The sequence below is a fragment of the Scyliorhinus torazame genome, chromosome 14 (assembly GCF_047496885.1).
Source record: "Scyliorhinus torazame isolate Kashiwa2021f chromosome 14, sScyTor2.1, whole genome shotgun sequence".
In the NCBI taxonomy this organism is placed as follows: Eukaryota; Metazoa; Chordata; class Chondrichthyes; order Carcharhiniformes; family Scyliorhinidae; genus Scyliorhinus; species Scyliorhinus torazame.
This window is the reverse complement of record NC_092720.1, coordinates 36,971,526-36,985,479: the sequence shown is the minus strand read 5'-3', so window position 1 is coordinate 36,985,479 and position 13,954 is coordinate 36,971,526. Positions and strand designations below refer to the sequence as shown.

Here is a 13,954-nt window from a genome sequence, read left to right as displayed (position 1 = left end):
TTCATGAGGCGTTGCATTGCCTACATTGCCATCTTTCTTATCTGAATGCTTCTCTTGAAATTTGGAACAAGGGGTATTAAGGCTGTGCTGTAATTACGGTACGGCTTTCGCTATTTTCTGGAATACAAACACCCGACAGTTTTGGCGCAACAAAAAATCTATCAGTTTACCTTATCGCCCTGTTAGTTACGCATGCATTTACACACTTCTGAATTATGAGGATTGATCAGAACTGCTTGAACACTTGTGGTTTTTCTGTTCCCAATTGGATTTCTAATTCAAATTTTTGGGTTCTCCCGGAGTGGTTAAGCCACTTCTAGATCGGGTCCCATCAGAGTCACCAGTAATATGTTGCTAACTTTTGGATGGTTCAATTGGCTCTGTTTTATAACCTTTGCTCTAGAGTCGCCAGGTATCTTTATGATACCGCCACGAGGCTCAAGTTCAAGTAATGATCAATACACCAATTAGTAAGATTCAAATCAAAGCACATTTATTGTACACAGTAAATCGCTACTCATGCATAAACTATACTTTCTAAGCTATTTCTATCACTAACAGGCCAATACGTAGCTTCGGACTGGCCCACCAGGTCAGGGGAACAAATGGCCTTTCGTTCGGGTTCTGAGTCTGCGGGATTCAAAAGCTGGTATGGACTGGTAGCTAGGAGCACCTATCTCGTAGCGAGCGTTGACTTGAGACTTACGTTCTTGGAGGCAGCTGGACAGGTCACTGTCAAGGGTTGGTTCATGTTGCTGAGTGACCCTGTCAAGAATGATGATTTGAACTTGGGGGCTTTATAGTCCCCAAGGGCTTCCCGCCTTTCGGGGCGGACCCTGTACCTGGTTTCAAGTGATTGGACTTCGTTCCAATCGCTTGGTTCGATTTCTCCAATACTGGAGCTGTTCCCTGATCGTTGGGCGGTCTTTACGTGTCCGTTAACTTCTTTTGTGTTGGCTCCTGCTGGCGCCGAGGAGTCTGGCTTGGCCTTGTTTATCTCAAATGTTTCGATTGTTCCCGGGGATCGCTCATTACTATGTAGATGGCTGCTACATTACTATGCAGATGGCTGCTTGTATCGATGCTGTGTCTGGACTTTTGCAGAGTCTAATACACAGTAAACTTGCACCTGCTAGTTTTTGCCTGTGTTAGCTGAATTTCCCTTCAGCCTTTGCTGTTCTCCATTTTAATTCGGGAATTGGCCAACCCAGGTGGCTACAATGGACAGGTTGTTGCCGTTCTGACTGAATGGTTGCAAGGTCCTCCCAGTCATTAATGTCAGTGCTGTCGCACTTCAAGAGAGCTTCAGAGTGCTTTTGAAAGTTTTTTTACGTCCCCTAGAACACTAGCCATTTGCTAGGGCTTAGTAGGTGGTATTGGGCCATTTGGACAGTGTCCAGTCCATCGTAATTTACTTTGCAGGAATTTTACCTGAAAGTTTGTGGAGTTGACTTCAGGAAGGATGGTCCACCCATTGACTACTGAGGATGCGGCAGAAGCATTGCTGATGGAATTTCTCTCGCGTTCTTGGGTGTTGCTGATACACAGTCTAGGTCGCACAAGTGTGGTGCAATATCTGTACATTAGGATTTTTGTTGACTTGTGATGATCTTTGTTCGAGGCTGAGCTGGTACATTGACCTAGTTATGGATCTCTTCGTCAATGGTGGCATTTTGAGTGAGGTGGTTGCCAAGGTATGGAAAGTGTTCAACATATTCCAGAATCTATCTTTCAATATGTACAGGAGGTATAATATTTGGCTGTCGTGGTGTGAGACGATATGCATTTTGTTTTGATAACATTCAAGGACAGGTTGAATTCTTGCATGCAGAATTGAAGAGATCGAGAGTGGCTTGCAAATCTGGTACAGAGTGGGCACAACACTAGAGTTATCTGCAAACTGTAGATCATGTATGCCTATGGTGATCAGTTTAGTTTTGGCATGGAGACGTCTGAGGTTAAAAAGTATTCCATCTGGATGGTATTTAATACTGACACCAGATGGTAGTTGATCTTTGATGAGGTGAATAGACTGTCAGGTAGATTGTAAATAGACTGAGACTGGACTACTCCAATGATGTCCTCGCTGCCCTCCCACCGTCCAATATCCATAAACTTGCGCTCCAGACTTCACTTCCTAAACTTTTCCATCTCTACATCTCATTTTGTCCTTGAAAACCGCCCTTTAAGTCAACCCTTCTAATATCTCCTTATTTGACTTGGTGCCAATTTTTATCTCTCCTGTGAAGTACCCTGAGACATTTTCCTATATAATTATTACATAAAGTGCAGAACGTTAATGTATGACTGTTTTAAGTTATCAAGGTAAATGTTGGAAAGACAAACAAATAAATTGGTGAATCTGGATGTAAGTTCAAAGAAATGAGCATGACCGAGATCCGACACTAGATTTTCCAGGTGTGAACTGCCAGACGTGAAGCTCGGCCATTGCCATGTGAAGAAATTGCAGGTGGCTGCCTGTGATTTTTCATAAAATGTTAATTTTTGCCGGATTTTGCCTGTGTTTTGACATGGGCAAATTCTTTCCTGGCAGAATGTGCAGTAATTTATGTAATATTTATGTAACATAATGGATGAAATTGTTTGTGATCATTGCCAGTCATGCATTGCAATGCTGAAAGGATCGAGGAAATGTTTATTTCAGCATTTCACATTGCTTATTTCCTATTATTGTGTAAAACATATATTTCCTAGATCTTTTTGGCCACATTGAGAATCTGCTTGCTCGAGTCCTTGTGGGCACATTTGCATGGGAGCTTCAATCACCTTGTGACATTGCGCATGTGAATGTTCTGTTTTAACTGAACCATCATGAGTTAATTAGACCCATGTAAATTACATGACTTCCAGGTTTCCTGGTACAAGTGATAGTGAGGAGCTTCAGAGTTCTTTCATTGCTGACTTTTGGATTCACAGCCCAAATTTTGTTCCCCCCACAGTGTTACTTCTTGAGATTTTCACTTCACTGTGCCCCGCTCCATGCCTTGAACAGTCCCACAGTCTCACACAACACCATCATATTTTCCAAGTCTCTCAACCCTCCCAGAGTCCCGAATGCTTGGAATTATTTTGATACACGTACAGAATTTGCTAAAAGGATCAAAAGTTCCTCTGATGGTCGGGAGCAAAAAGGGGTTTATGTAGTAAATGTTGTGGTTGTGAATTTAAAAATTCTGCCAGCTTTGCTGGCAACTGCCACAAAGGTTTTGTTCTGAACCACTCTACTCCTATCAACCTCTAATACAAAGACAATCATTTTTAAAGATGGTTCCTTGGGGGCAAGACATGCTTCCCTCAACCATGGCTCATGATTCCAGTGAGGCAACCAATATTATCAACAAAGGATACATTCAGTCAGGTCCATGCAGCAATAGGACCATTGAACTGGTAATGATAAAGGTACAGAGTGTAGAGGGCAGCACGGTGGCACAGTGGGTTAGCCCTGCAGCCTCATGGCGCGTGGTCCCAGGTTCGATCCCGGCTCTGGGTCACTGTCCGTGTGGACGTTTGCACATTCCCCGCCTGTTTGTGTGGGTTTTGCCCCCACAACCCAAAGATGTGCAGGCTAGGTGGATTGGCCACGCTAAATTGCCCCCTAATTTGGAAAAAATGAATTGGTTACTCTAAATTTATTTTTTAAAAGATACAGAGTGTAAGCCCCAAAGAATGGTAAGAATCCTCAAAGCATGCGGCACTTCAGTAAGGCCATTTGGTCCATCGTTCCTTTGTTGCCTCTTTGAAAAAGCTATCCATTCTCTTGCTCTTTCCCCATACCCCTGCAATCTTTTCTCCTACAAGTATTTATACAATTCACTTTTGAAACCTACCACACAATCTGCCAGAGAGTGCATTCCAGGTCATAACAACTTGCTTATTACTTCCTTATCTGTTGTTACATTTGAGTACAACCTTTATGTCCAGCTGGCACGAGATGAGAACTCCACATATTGGAAAATAGCACTTGAACAGCAACACTTTTTCTCCAAATATATTCTCTGGACAAATGGTCAAAAAACTCCAAAATGTGACACCTCCAATTACTGTCCATCTATTTAGCTTTGCAGAAGGGGAGCTAAATTGGATAGCCCCAAAAACAGACATTGCAGTGTGATTAACCTATGCCTGTAATACAGGCACTATGCCAACTTTGAGCTGCCTGCTATTTTAAATGATTTCAATGTTCGTCCAGCCACACTGTTGATTTGTTGGGAGCATCAGCAGGGCGTTTATAATGTGAGTGGTGAGCACCAATTAAAACAAGCCAGCATCTCCAGCTGTATTTTGGCTGGAATAGATGCAGGTAAGCTTGCAGGAAGTGAATCTGATCCAGGAAACATTGAATAAAGGCATAACATGGTAGAGTGTGGGCTCCAAGGATTGTGGATCCTGCGCTAAAAGCATTGGTGAATGAAGTAGAAGATAGGAGAAATGTTCTGTATCCACACGGGGTCAGAAGACCCTTGAGGCCTACACTCAGGAGACAGTGGAAGCAGATAGCAGCGGTGATCAATGCAGAGGAGTCTCGTCCTAAGGATAATAATAGTAATCGCTTATTGTCACAAGTAGGCTTCAATGAAGTTACTGTGAAAAGCCCCTAGTCGCCACATTCCAGCGCCTGTTCGGGGAGGCCGGTACGGGAATTGAACCCGTGCTGCTGGTCTTGTTCTGCATTACAAGCCAGCTGTTTAGCACACTGTGCTAAACTAGCCCCTTTTTTTGATACTGCAAGAAATTCAATGTCCTTACCTGGAATGAAGAATTTGTCTTATGAGGAATGGTTGAAGACTCGGGGTCTGTACTGGTTGGAATTTAGATGGATGAGGGGGGATCTTATTGAAAGGATACTGCGAGGCCTGGATAGAGTAGACGTGGAGAGGATGTTTCCACTTGTAGGAAAAGCTAGAACCCGAGGGCACAATCTCAGGCCAAAGGGACAATCCTTTAAAACAGTGATGAGGAGGAATTTCTTCAGCCAGAGGGTGGTGAATATGTGGAATTCTTTGCCGCAGAAGGCTGTGGAGGCCAAGTCAGTTCTTTAAGACAGAGATAGATAGCTTCTTGATTAATAAGTGAATCAGGGGAGAAGGCAGGAGAATGGGGATGATTGAATGGCGGAGCAGACTCGATGGGTCGAGTGGCCTAATTCTGCTCCCATGTCTTATGGTCTTATCATAGTGGTCAAGATCAACAAACGCATCTTCAAATGTAATATCCTACAACTAAACTGGTAACTTCAGACTTTGTTTGATTCATCACATTCCTAACACTTGCCTATCAATAATCTCTATCAATCAGTATTCTCACAGAACATTCACATGCTCCACCATACTCTCACATAATTAGCATTGCTGCCAGTCTCACACTCACATCTCACAGATTTTACATGCTGCCAGCTAGTCAACCATGAGAACCACATTACTCGACACTGGACGAGACTCACTAACACACTTCCCTCTCACTTGCAGGACAAGGTGGCGCAAAAGGTAAGCAGCAGGAACCAATCAGAGGGGGACAGGCATTTCCGCACGTCCTGACCCTTATGGAGGAGATAAAGTGCCTGTCATGAGTGGAATGCCATTTCTGAAGCTGTGGCCAGCAGTAAGGCTGAAACCACTGCAAATGACGTTATTCTCATACACATTCCTATTCCTCACACCTTCCCCATATCCCACAATCTCTTCTGATTTACAAGCTCCAGATGCTGTAAGAAAGTACCTCTTGCTTCCCGTCCCTCCCCGCACCACAGGCAAACCTATCCTTGTGCCTTTCTCCTTTCAGAAACCCAAGAATTCCAACCACTCCAGGCTGTGGCGGAACAGCAAAAAGACAGTGATGATGATGGACATCGCCACTCGATTTCACGTTCACGCCTTCCAGCTCAAATACAGACACTGCACATAATTAAGAAAATAGTATAGGGGTGGGATCTATATTTGGTAAGACAGCAGACATGCAGCCAGGGCAGGGGCAAGATTACTGCAGGGACAAACCCACCCGAGGGGTGAGGATGGGCGAGTTCTGCTGCGGAGAACTCAGATGAGCACTTTGATGTGGCAACTTACAGAAGAACAGTGATGGGTACATGCAATAAAAGGCTTGGTTCATCAGAAAGCCTGTGGTCATTGTCAAGCAGCATGGACGAGTCCAGCATCAACTTGGCCCAGGGCTTGGCCAGCTCCAGCAGCACATCTTGTGGACCCATCATGACGTAGTGTCAGGTGGCCGATGTCTCTGCTCCCATTGCAGCACCAGCGAGCTTTTGCCCAAAGTCCAGAAGAAGCACAGACTGAAGTCACGTGAGGACAGTCTGCTGTCCTGCAAGATCAGCTTGCTGACACGATTGCTGTTGTTTACAGAGAGAAAAAGAACTTGCAAGGTGTCACAGCAAAGCAACAATTTTTCCTTGAACAGATTACTAGGATTGTTGAAGCTCCATTGAACGTGAACCTATTTTCCTCTTTCTGGAAGTCTGCATTAATTCCCCCCCCCCCCCCCCCCCCCCCCCCACAGCGCAGGCTGCTCCTTCTCCTGCCCCTGCCAAAACGTTGCAGTTTGAAGCCAGGTCTTCCAGGCCCAGAGCAGCTCGAGATCATCCTACAAGACGATCTGAAGTCGTCTTGGCTAAAGGTCAGCAGCCTTCCACCAGCAACTCTGCAGATGTCGGGGTAGCACAGAGACAGGCAAAGGTCTGCAGAAGGAGAAGCACTAGGAATGCACAAGGTTGACTAGTTGATTTTTGTGTGAAATATGGAACAATTTCATTGATAAATTTGCTTTGCTTATATTTTGGGGGAATTTATTTTTGTAGTGTGATGGTCAGTGTAATAGGGGAAAAGTGGGATTGTTGGTGAATAGGGATTTGGGATTACGAAATCGCACTCGATATGTTCTTCGGCTTGGCCAGAAAGCAGCTTTCCATGTTCCCTCCACACTTGTGCCACATTTTGCAGGTAGAAACACATTACTTCATCAAGCTGGTAACTGACACACGTTTTGGGTAGTCACCAACTACATAATGGATGAAGTCAGTCAGGCCATGAGGATCAGAGGGTTTGGTGCAATAGCTACAATTCTCAAAGTGCAGGGAGTCATAGACTGCACACACGTGACCATCAAGGCTCTCTCTCATAGCCCAGCCAGAGGTATTTGTGAACCCCAAGGAGTACTGATTGTTGTGAGCACTGCCAGATGATCATGCAGATCTGTGCGCAGTACGTTGGGGGGAGCTGTCATGAGGCCTACATTCTTGGGCACTTCCAGGTGCCACACATACTTTCCCCAGTAGTGTTTTTGGAGGGATGGATACATGGTGATAAGGGGTATCCAGTAAAGAGGTGGCTCATGACCCTGGTAAGAAATCTACAGAGGCTGAGCATTCCAAGCCAACAGAACCAAAGCCAGCAATTCATATTTCAGTTGATACGTTTTGGCCATACCGTCACCACTTAACCCATGATTTCCTCGCAGCCTTTAGAAGAGGCAAGCTTATCGTTTGCAACATAATTACTCCCCCAGCTGCAGGATCTCCTCCCCCATCACCATCGTAAATGCCAGCTTGGGTACATGCCACTGGTACAAATCTGAAGAGGATTTCTCATAGAATTTACAGTGCAGAAGGAGGCCATTCGGCCCATCGAGTCTGCACCGGCTCTTGGAAAGAGCACTCTACCCAAGTCCACACCTCCACCCTATCCCCATAACCCAGTAACCCCACCCAACACTCAGGGCAATTTTGGACACTAAGGGCAATTTATCATGGCCAATCCACCTAACCTGCACATCTTTGGACTGTGGGAGGAAACCAGAGCACCCGGAGGAAACCCACGCACACACGGGGAGGATGTGCAGACTCCGCACAGACAGTGACCCAAGCCGGAATCGAATCTGGGACCCTGGAGCTGTGAAGCAATTGTGCTAACCACCATGCTACCGTGCTGCCCTCATTTGAAAGATGATCAGGAAGATCCACACTGGCCTGATGTTGTAACTGATGGCCAATGTGGAATGGGTGCCAGAGGGGCCCCGAGACCCAAAATGAGACACATCTCCTGAGGATGTGGGAGACTTTCAACAACATGATCAGTGCTCCAGTGTCCATAGATTCCCTACACTATAGAATCCCTACAGTGCAGAAGGAGGCCATTTGGCCCATCGAGTCTGCACCGACCCTCTGAAAGTGCATCCTACCTAGGCCCACTCCCCCGGCCTGACCCAGTAACCCCACCTAACCTGCTCATCTTTGGACTGTGGGAGGAAACCGGAGCGCCCAGAGGTAACCCACACAGCCATGGGGAGAATCTGCAAACTCCACACAGTCACCCAATGCTAGAATTGAACCCAGGTTCCTGGCGCTGTGAGGCAGCAATGCAAACCACTGTGCCACCCAGCAGCCCGTCTTCCGATCTGCAATCTTGTTAAGGCCATTCCAAGCCAACAGAACCAAAGCCAGCAATTCATATTTCAGTTGATGAATTTTGGCCACACCTTCACCACTTAACCCAGGATTTCCTCGCAGCCTTTAGAAGAGGCAAGCTTATTGTTTGCAACACAATTACTCCCCCAACTACAGGATCTCCTCCTCCATCACCATTGTAAATGCTAGCTTGAGTACACGTCCCTGGTCATCAACCTATCACGGATATTAGACCCTTTCTCCTCTGAGAATAATCGAAGAATGCTGAGTGTAATTTCTAGATAGATCATGGTGTTAGGGTTGAGTCCGAACTGCACCGCTTGGCAATGCTCCTTGCATGTGACCCTTTCCATCCACCACTCCACAGTCCCTTGAAGTCATGCTCAGTGCCGAGAGTGCATTCAGGCAGCTGGCCATTTATTTCCACTTATCATGCACATCACCAGATACTCTCCCATGGATGTGTGCCACATTGGGCAATAGGTTTACCACTCAGCTTTTCAGAAAGAAGAAAGGCAATCAGCCTCTTGCAGCACTGCAACCTCAACATCTGTATGTCCCCATGGCTGATGACCTCTTTTCCATTCCGACGTGCTCCGGTGGAGATGTCACCTCTTCACATCCTGTGGCATGGAATCATCCAGTCATTCATTCACAGCCTGGAGGAGGTCACAGGAAATTATCATCAAACTGTGGACCTGCCTGGCCTTTTGCCTTCTCTACTGCTCCCGGCAGCCAAAGTTATGGGATCCACTGGGGAGGTGCCCTAAAGGAGAGGTTGTCATTTCCACCTTTCTGATCCAGAGTGGTAGGGATTGTAACTGCCGCAGGCATCATCAAGATGTTGCCAGATGTTTTGCCCTCTAGCTTCACTCTCCTCCTCACCTCTTTGCAAGCAACACAGTCTTTGCTCAATGATGATGGGCAGCCAGATGCTACCCCTGAGGATGTCTACCCCACTATTGGCAGCCCTTTCAATCTGACGCTGGAACCTCCTTCTAGTTCACAGCCTAACCCCACTGCTCTAAGCCGCATGCCCTGGGTAACTAATTTCCCAGGGCTCCACTGGTCCGGTGCTAATTAGCCGGCCAGTGTTTAATTGCGGCGGGAATGAGCATGCTGCCCCCATTCACGTCTGCTGAATGATCCTGTTGCATGCACATGGTAAAATCCAGCCATTTGATCCTTGCTGAGATTCAGGTCAGAGAATTGCTCTGCAAACCCTGAGTGGATATGAGCTACTGCTGAGAGCCCTTTACTCCCTCCTCCTCCCTCTTTCAGTGCCTCCTGCAGTTCTATGCTCTGTTACTTCTGTCAAGAAGTTGGAATGAAAAGTAAATAATTGAATAAAATATAAGCCGATAGGGATTTCGCCATGCTGAGGACTTGTGAGCTGCAGATTAGCCTGGTAGCAGAATGAAACAGACACTTTGTTAAGCAAAGTGGAGACTAGCAATCTAGGAAAGATCAAAGCCACGCCCAGTTGCAAGGCAGAGCCCTCTAAGGGAATCAAGCTGGAGTGCAGGAAGACAGCAGAAGAACCATAAGTTCTATTTGAGGCTGATCCCTTATCCCACCAGGTTTCCATCTCTTTTTTCTCATTTCCCCCCAAATCTCAAAAATATTAAAAACCAGCGTTTCAAGTTTTCCTTCTGGGATTTGGGATGTCCTCGGATTGAACACCAGCTGGGTTCATAACACTTCTCCAAGTCATGCTGCATTCCAAGGAGAATGCCTACTGGAGCACCGTTGTCTGGGAGCAATTAGCTTACGGAGGTGCCACAAAGTCAGCGAAACCTCCTTGAGAACATACTACACCATGCAACTTTAAACAAGTATACAAAGTGCCAAACACATGTAGAAGAAACGCAACAGCCAGAAATCAGTCAGCAACTAACCTGTGAATCATTCCTTTAAATAGCGCTAGTGACAGGTTCTTACTCTTGCTGAATGCCTATTCAGCTCTTAGGAGAGGGCACAAGCTCCAAAATGGTACTGCCGATTACCTCATGATCTGCCTGGTCCTCATACTTTGGGTGTCCGTTCATTGGATGTGCTAAGGCTCTCGCCAATATAACATCCAGTATGACTTGTCATAAGTGTGTACATGTGCCATAGCCACCATTTGGAAGTCAATGGGCCCTTGTACCACCCATAAGTGGGCAAAAACAATTTCAATTTTTGTTCACAGCACAGAAACAGGACATTCATTCGAGTAGGTTCATGCTGCTGTTTATGCTTCACACGAGCCTCTTCCCACCCTTCTTCATCGACCTCCATCAATAAATCCTTCCTTTCCTTTCACACTCAAGTGATTACCTAGCTTCCCCTTCTCTGCAGGTCACCTCAACCACTCTTTGTGGTAGTGAGTTCCAAATTCTAACCGCTCTCTGGGGTAAACAATTTCCCCCTGAATTCAATTTATTAGAGATTAGCTTGTATTTATGGCCCCCAGTTCTGGCCTCTCCCTCAAATGGAAACATCATGCCTCATTTTCAACTCTGTTTAAACAAATGAATTTTAATGGAACTTCTCCACATCTCTGCTATCAATCCCCTTTTATATGTTTAAGGCACTGTATCAGATTCTCAATCATCTCTTTTCTAGAGAAAAGAGCCGCCTGTTCCGTATTCCTCACAGGTATAATCCATTAATCTGGTATCACCCTGGCAAATATTTTGTGCACCTTCTCTAGTACCTCTCAATCATTTATGGTTTTATTTACTTGTATTGCTACTTAGTGATTAATGCATCTCTGTACCCAAGACGCCTTTACACCTCTACCCCATTTCGACACCAGTTTCCCAATAAATATCAGAATGTACCATTTTAGATTGACCTATACTGAAGTTCATTTGCCAATGACCCATTCCCCAAGTTTACTGATGTCTTCCTGCAATTTGTCAGTTCTCTTTTCTATGGTAGCATAGCCCCAAATTTGGTGATGCCAAAAATTTTGAATTTGTACTCCTTATACTTGAGACAATAAGGTCAACTTTTTGTGGGTGTTAATATATTGTTTTGCCAGTATGAGCAATGTCATGTTCTGATTCATATTCACAAAAAAAAACATCAAGACTATTTGAGGTTTAACAAAAAATAATCTAGCTTTTCATAATGGAAATATATGTGGCTAGTATAAGTGTTATGAGGAAATCATTGCAAATGTGCTTATTGTAAGCACCAAATTAAAATGAAGAGTAACTGAAACGGCTATTGCTGGATACTTAATAGGTCTTCTCTTTGATTAGGCTGGCTTTTTGATTTGACAAACAAGTATGACTTCTCGTTTTATGTATGTGGTGTCCTCTACATGGCTGGAGTAGCCTGCCTGTTGATGAAGTATTGTGTCCAGACAAAGGAAAGCAATAAAAAGAAACATTTTGTGACAGAAGGTACCTTTTTAAAAATTATTTCATTTGGGAGAACAACTTTTGAGATTTTAAAAATGATTTAATACCTTTAGTGCATGAAACAGTAACAATTTGTGCTCGAATTGACATTATTTGTTTCCCATTTATATATAATCCTACAATTCAAGATTCAATGTTCTGTTTGAGACACTTAAGCAAGTAATCTTAATTTCCACTGAGGGACTATTTGAAACTTGATAACTACTCAGAATGATAGCTTTACCATTGATGTATATTCATAACCATTGTTTTATTTGTGTTTACACAGGTTCTAATAAAGTACTCCCATTGTATAAATAATCTCACATGTCAGTCTTGGAAAGTAGATTCTGCAAAGCTGGTTTATCACGACCATGTCACAAAGTACAGTACTAGCCAACCCCTCTTGTCAGCATGTGAAATTCTATTACGGCAGTCAACCTCTACTTTTTTTACGCTCATTCATTGGTTACAATTGAAGGTGTTGGGCAGAGTGAACAAAGTATGATTTAAGGTTCAATTTTTCACATTGCACCAGAAAGTAACAGAATATCTTTCTGCATGTGTACATAAGAACTAGGAGCAGGAGTAGGCTATCTGGCCCCTCGAGCCTGCTCCGACTTTCAATGAGATCATGGTTGATCTTTTGTGGGCTCAGCTCCACTTTCCGGCCCGAACACCATAACCCTTAATCCCTTTATTCTTCAAAAAACTATCTATCTTTATCTTAAAAACATTTAATGAAGGAGCCTCTACTGCTTCACTGGGCAAGGAATTCCATAGATTCACAACCCTTTCGGTGAAGAAGTTCCTCCTGAACTCAGTCCTAAATATACTTCCCCTTATTTTGAGGCTATGCCCCCTAGTTCTGCTTTCACCCGCCAGTGGAAACAACCTGCCCGCATCTATCCTATCAATTCCCTTCATAATTTTATATGTTTCTATAAGATCCCCCCTCATCCTTCTAAATTCCAACGAGTACAGTCCCAGTCTACTCAACCTCTCCTCGTAATCCAACCCCTTCAGCTCTGGGATTAACCTAGTGAATCTCCTCTGCACACCCTCCAGTGCCAGTACGTCCTTTCTCAAGTAAGGAGACCAAAACTGAACACAATACTCCAGGTGTGGCCTAACACCTTATACAATTGCAGCATAACCTCCCTAGTCTTAAATTCCATCCCTCTAGCAATGAAGGACAAAATTCCATTTGCCTTCTTAATCACCTGTTGCACCTGTAAACCAACTTTTTGCGACTCATGCACTAGCACACCCAGGTCTCTCTGCACAGCAGCATGTTTTAATATTTTATCATTTAAATAATCCCTTTTGCTGTTATTCCTACCAAAATGGATAACCTCACATTTGTCAACATTGTATTCCATCTGCCAGACCCTAGCCCATTCACTTAGCCTATCCAAATCCCTCTGCAGACTTCCAGTATCCTCTGCATTTTTTGCTTGACCACTTATCTTAGTGTCGTCTGCAAACTTGGACACATTGCCCTTGGTCCCCAACTCCAAATCATCTATGTAAATTGTGAACAGTTGTGGGCCCAACACTGATCCCTGAGGGACACCACTTGTTACTGATGGCCAACCAGAGAAATACCCATTAATCCCCACTCTTTGCTTTCTATTAATTAACCAATCCTCTGTCCATGCTACTACTTTCCCCTTAATGCCATGCATCTTTATCTTATGCAGCAACCTTTTGTGTGGCACCTTGTCAAAGACTTTCTGGAAATCCAGATATACCACATCCATTGGCTCCCCGTTATCTACCGCACTGGTAATGTCCTCAAAAAATTCCACTAAATTAGTTAGGCACGGCCTGCCCTTTATGAACCCATGCTGCGTCTGCCCAATGGGACAATTTCCATCCAGATGCCTCGCTATTTCTTCCTTGATGATAGATTCCAGCATCTTCCCTGCTGCCGAAGTTAAGCTCACTGGCCTATAATTACCCGCTTTCTGCCTACCTCCTTTGTTAAACAGTGGTGGCACGTTTGCTAATTTCCAATCCGCCGGGACCACCCCAGAGTCAAGTGAATTTTGGTAAATTATCACTAGTGCATTTGCAATTTCCCTAGCCATCTCTTTTAGCACTCTGGGATGCATTCCATCAGGGC

At 44.6% G+C, this 13,954-nt stretch overlaps 1 protein-coding gene across 1 annotated transcript in view; it reads left to right on the top strand.

Annotated features, from left to right (window-relative positions):
* LOC140389641 (monocarboxylate transporter 14-like) overlaps positions 1-12,217 on the top strand; it is a 61,456-nt gene extending 49,239 nt beyond the window's left edge. Inside the window, exons 5-6 of the mRNA XM_072473950.1 lie at positions 11,686-11,829; positions 12,116-12,217. Of these exons, the coding sequence (XP_072330051.1) occupies positions 11,686-11,829; positions 12,116-12,147 (176 nt within the window). The 3' untranslated portion in view covers positions 12,148-12,217. The remainder of the gene's footprint in view (positions 1-11,685; positions 11,830-12,115) is intronic.
* Positions 12,218-13,954: the final 1,737 nt, after the last annotated feature.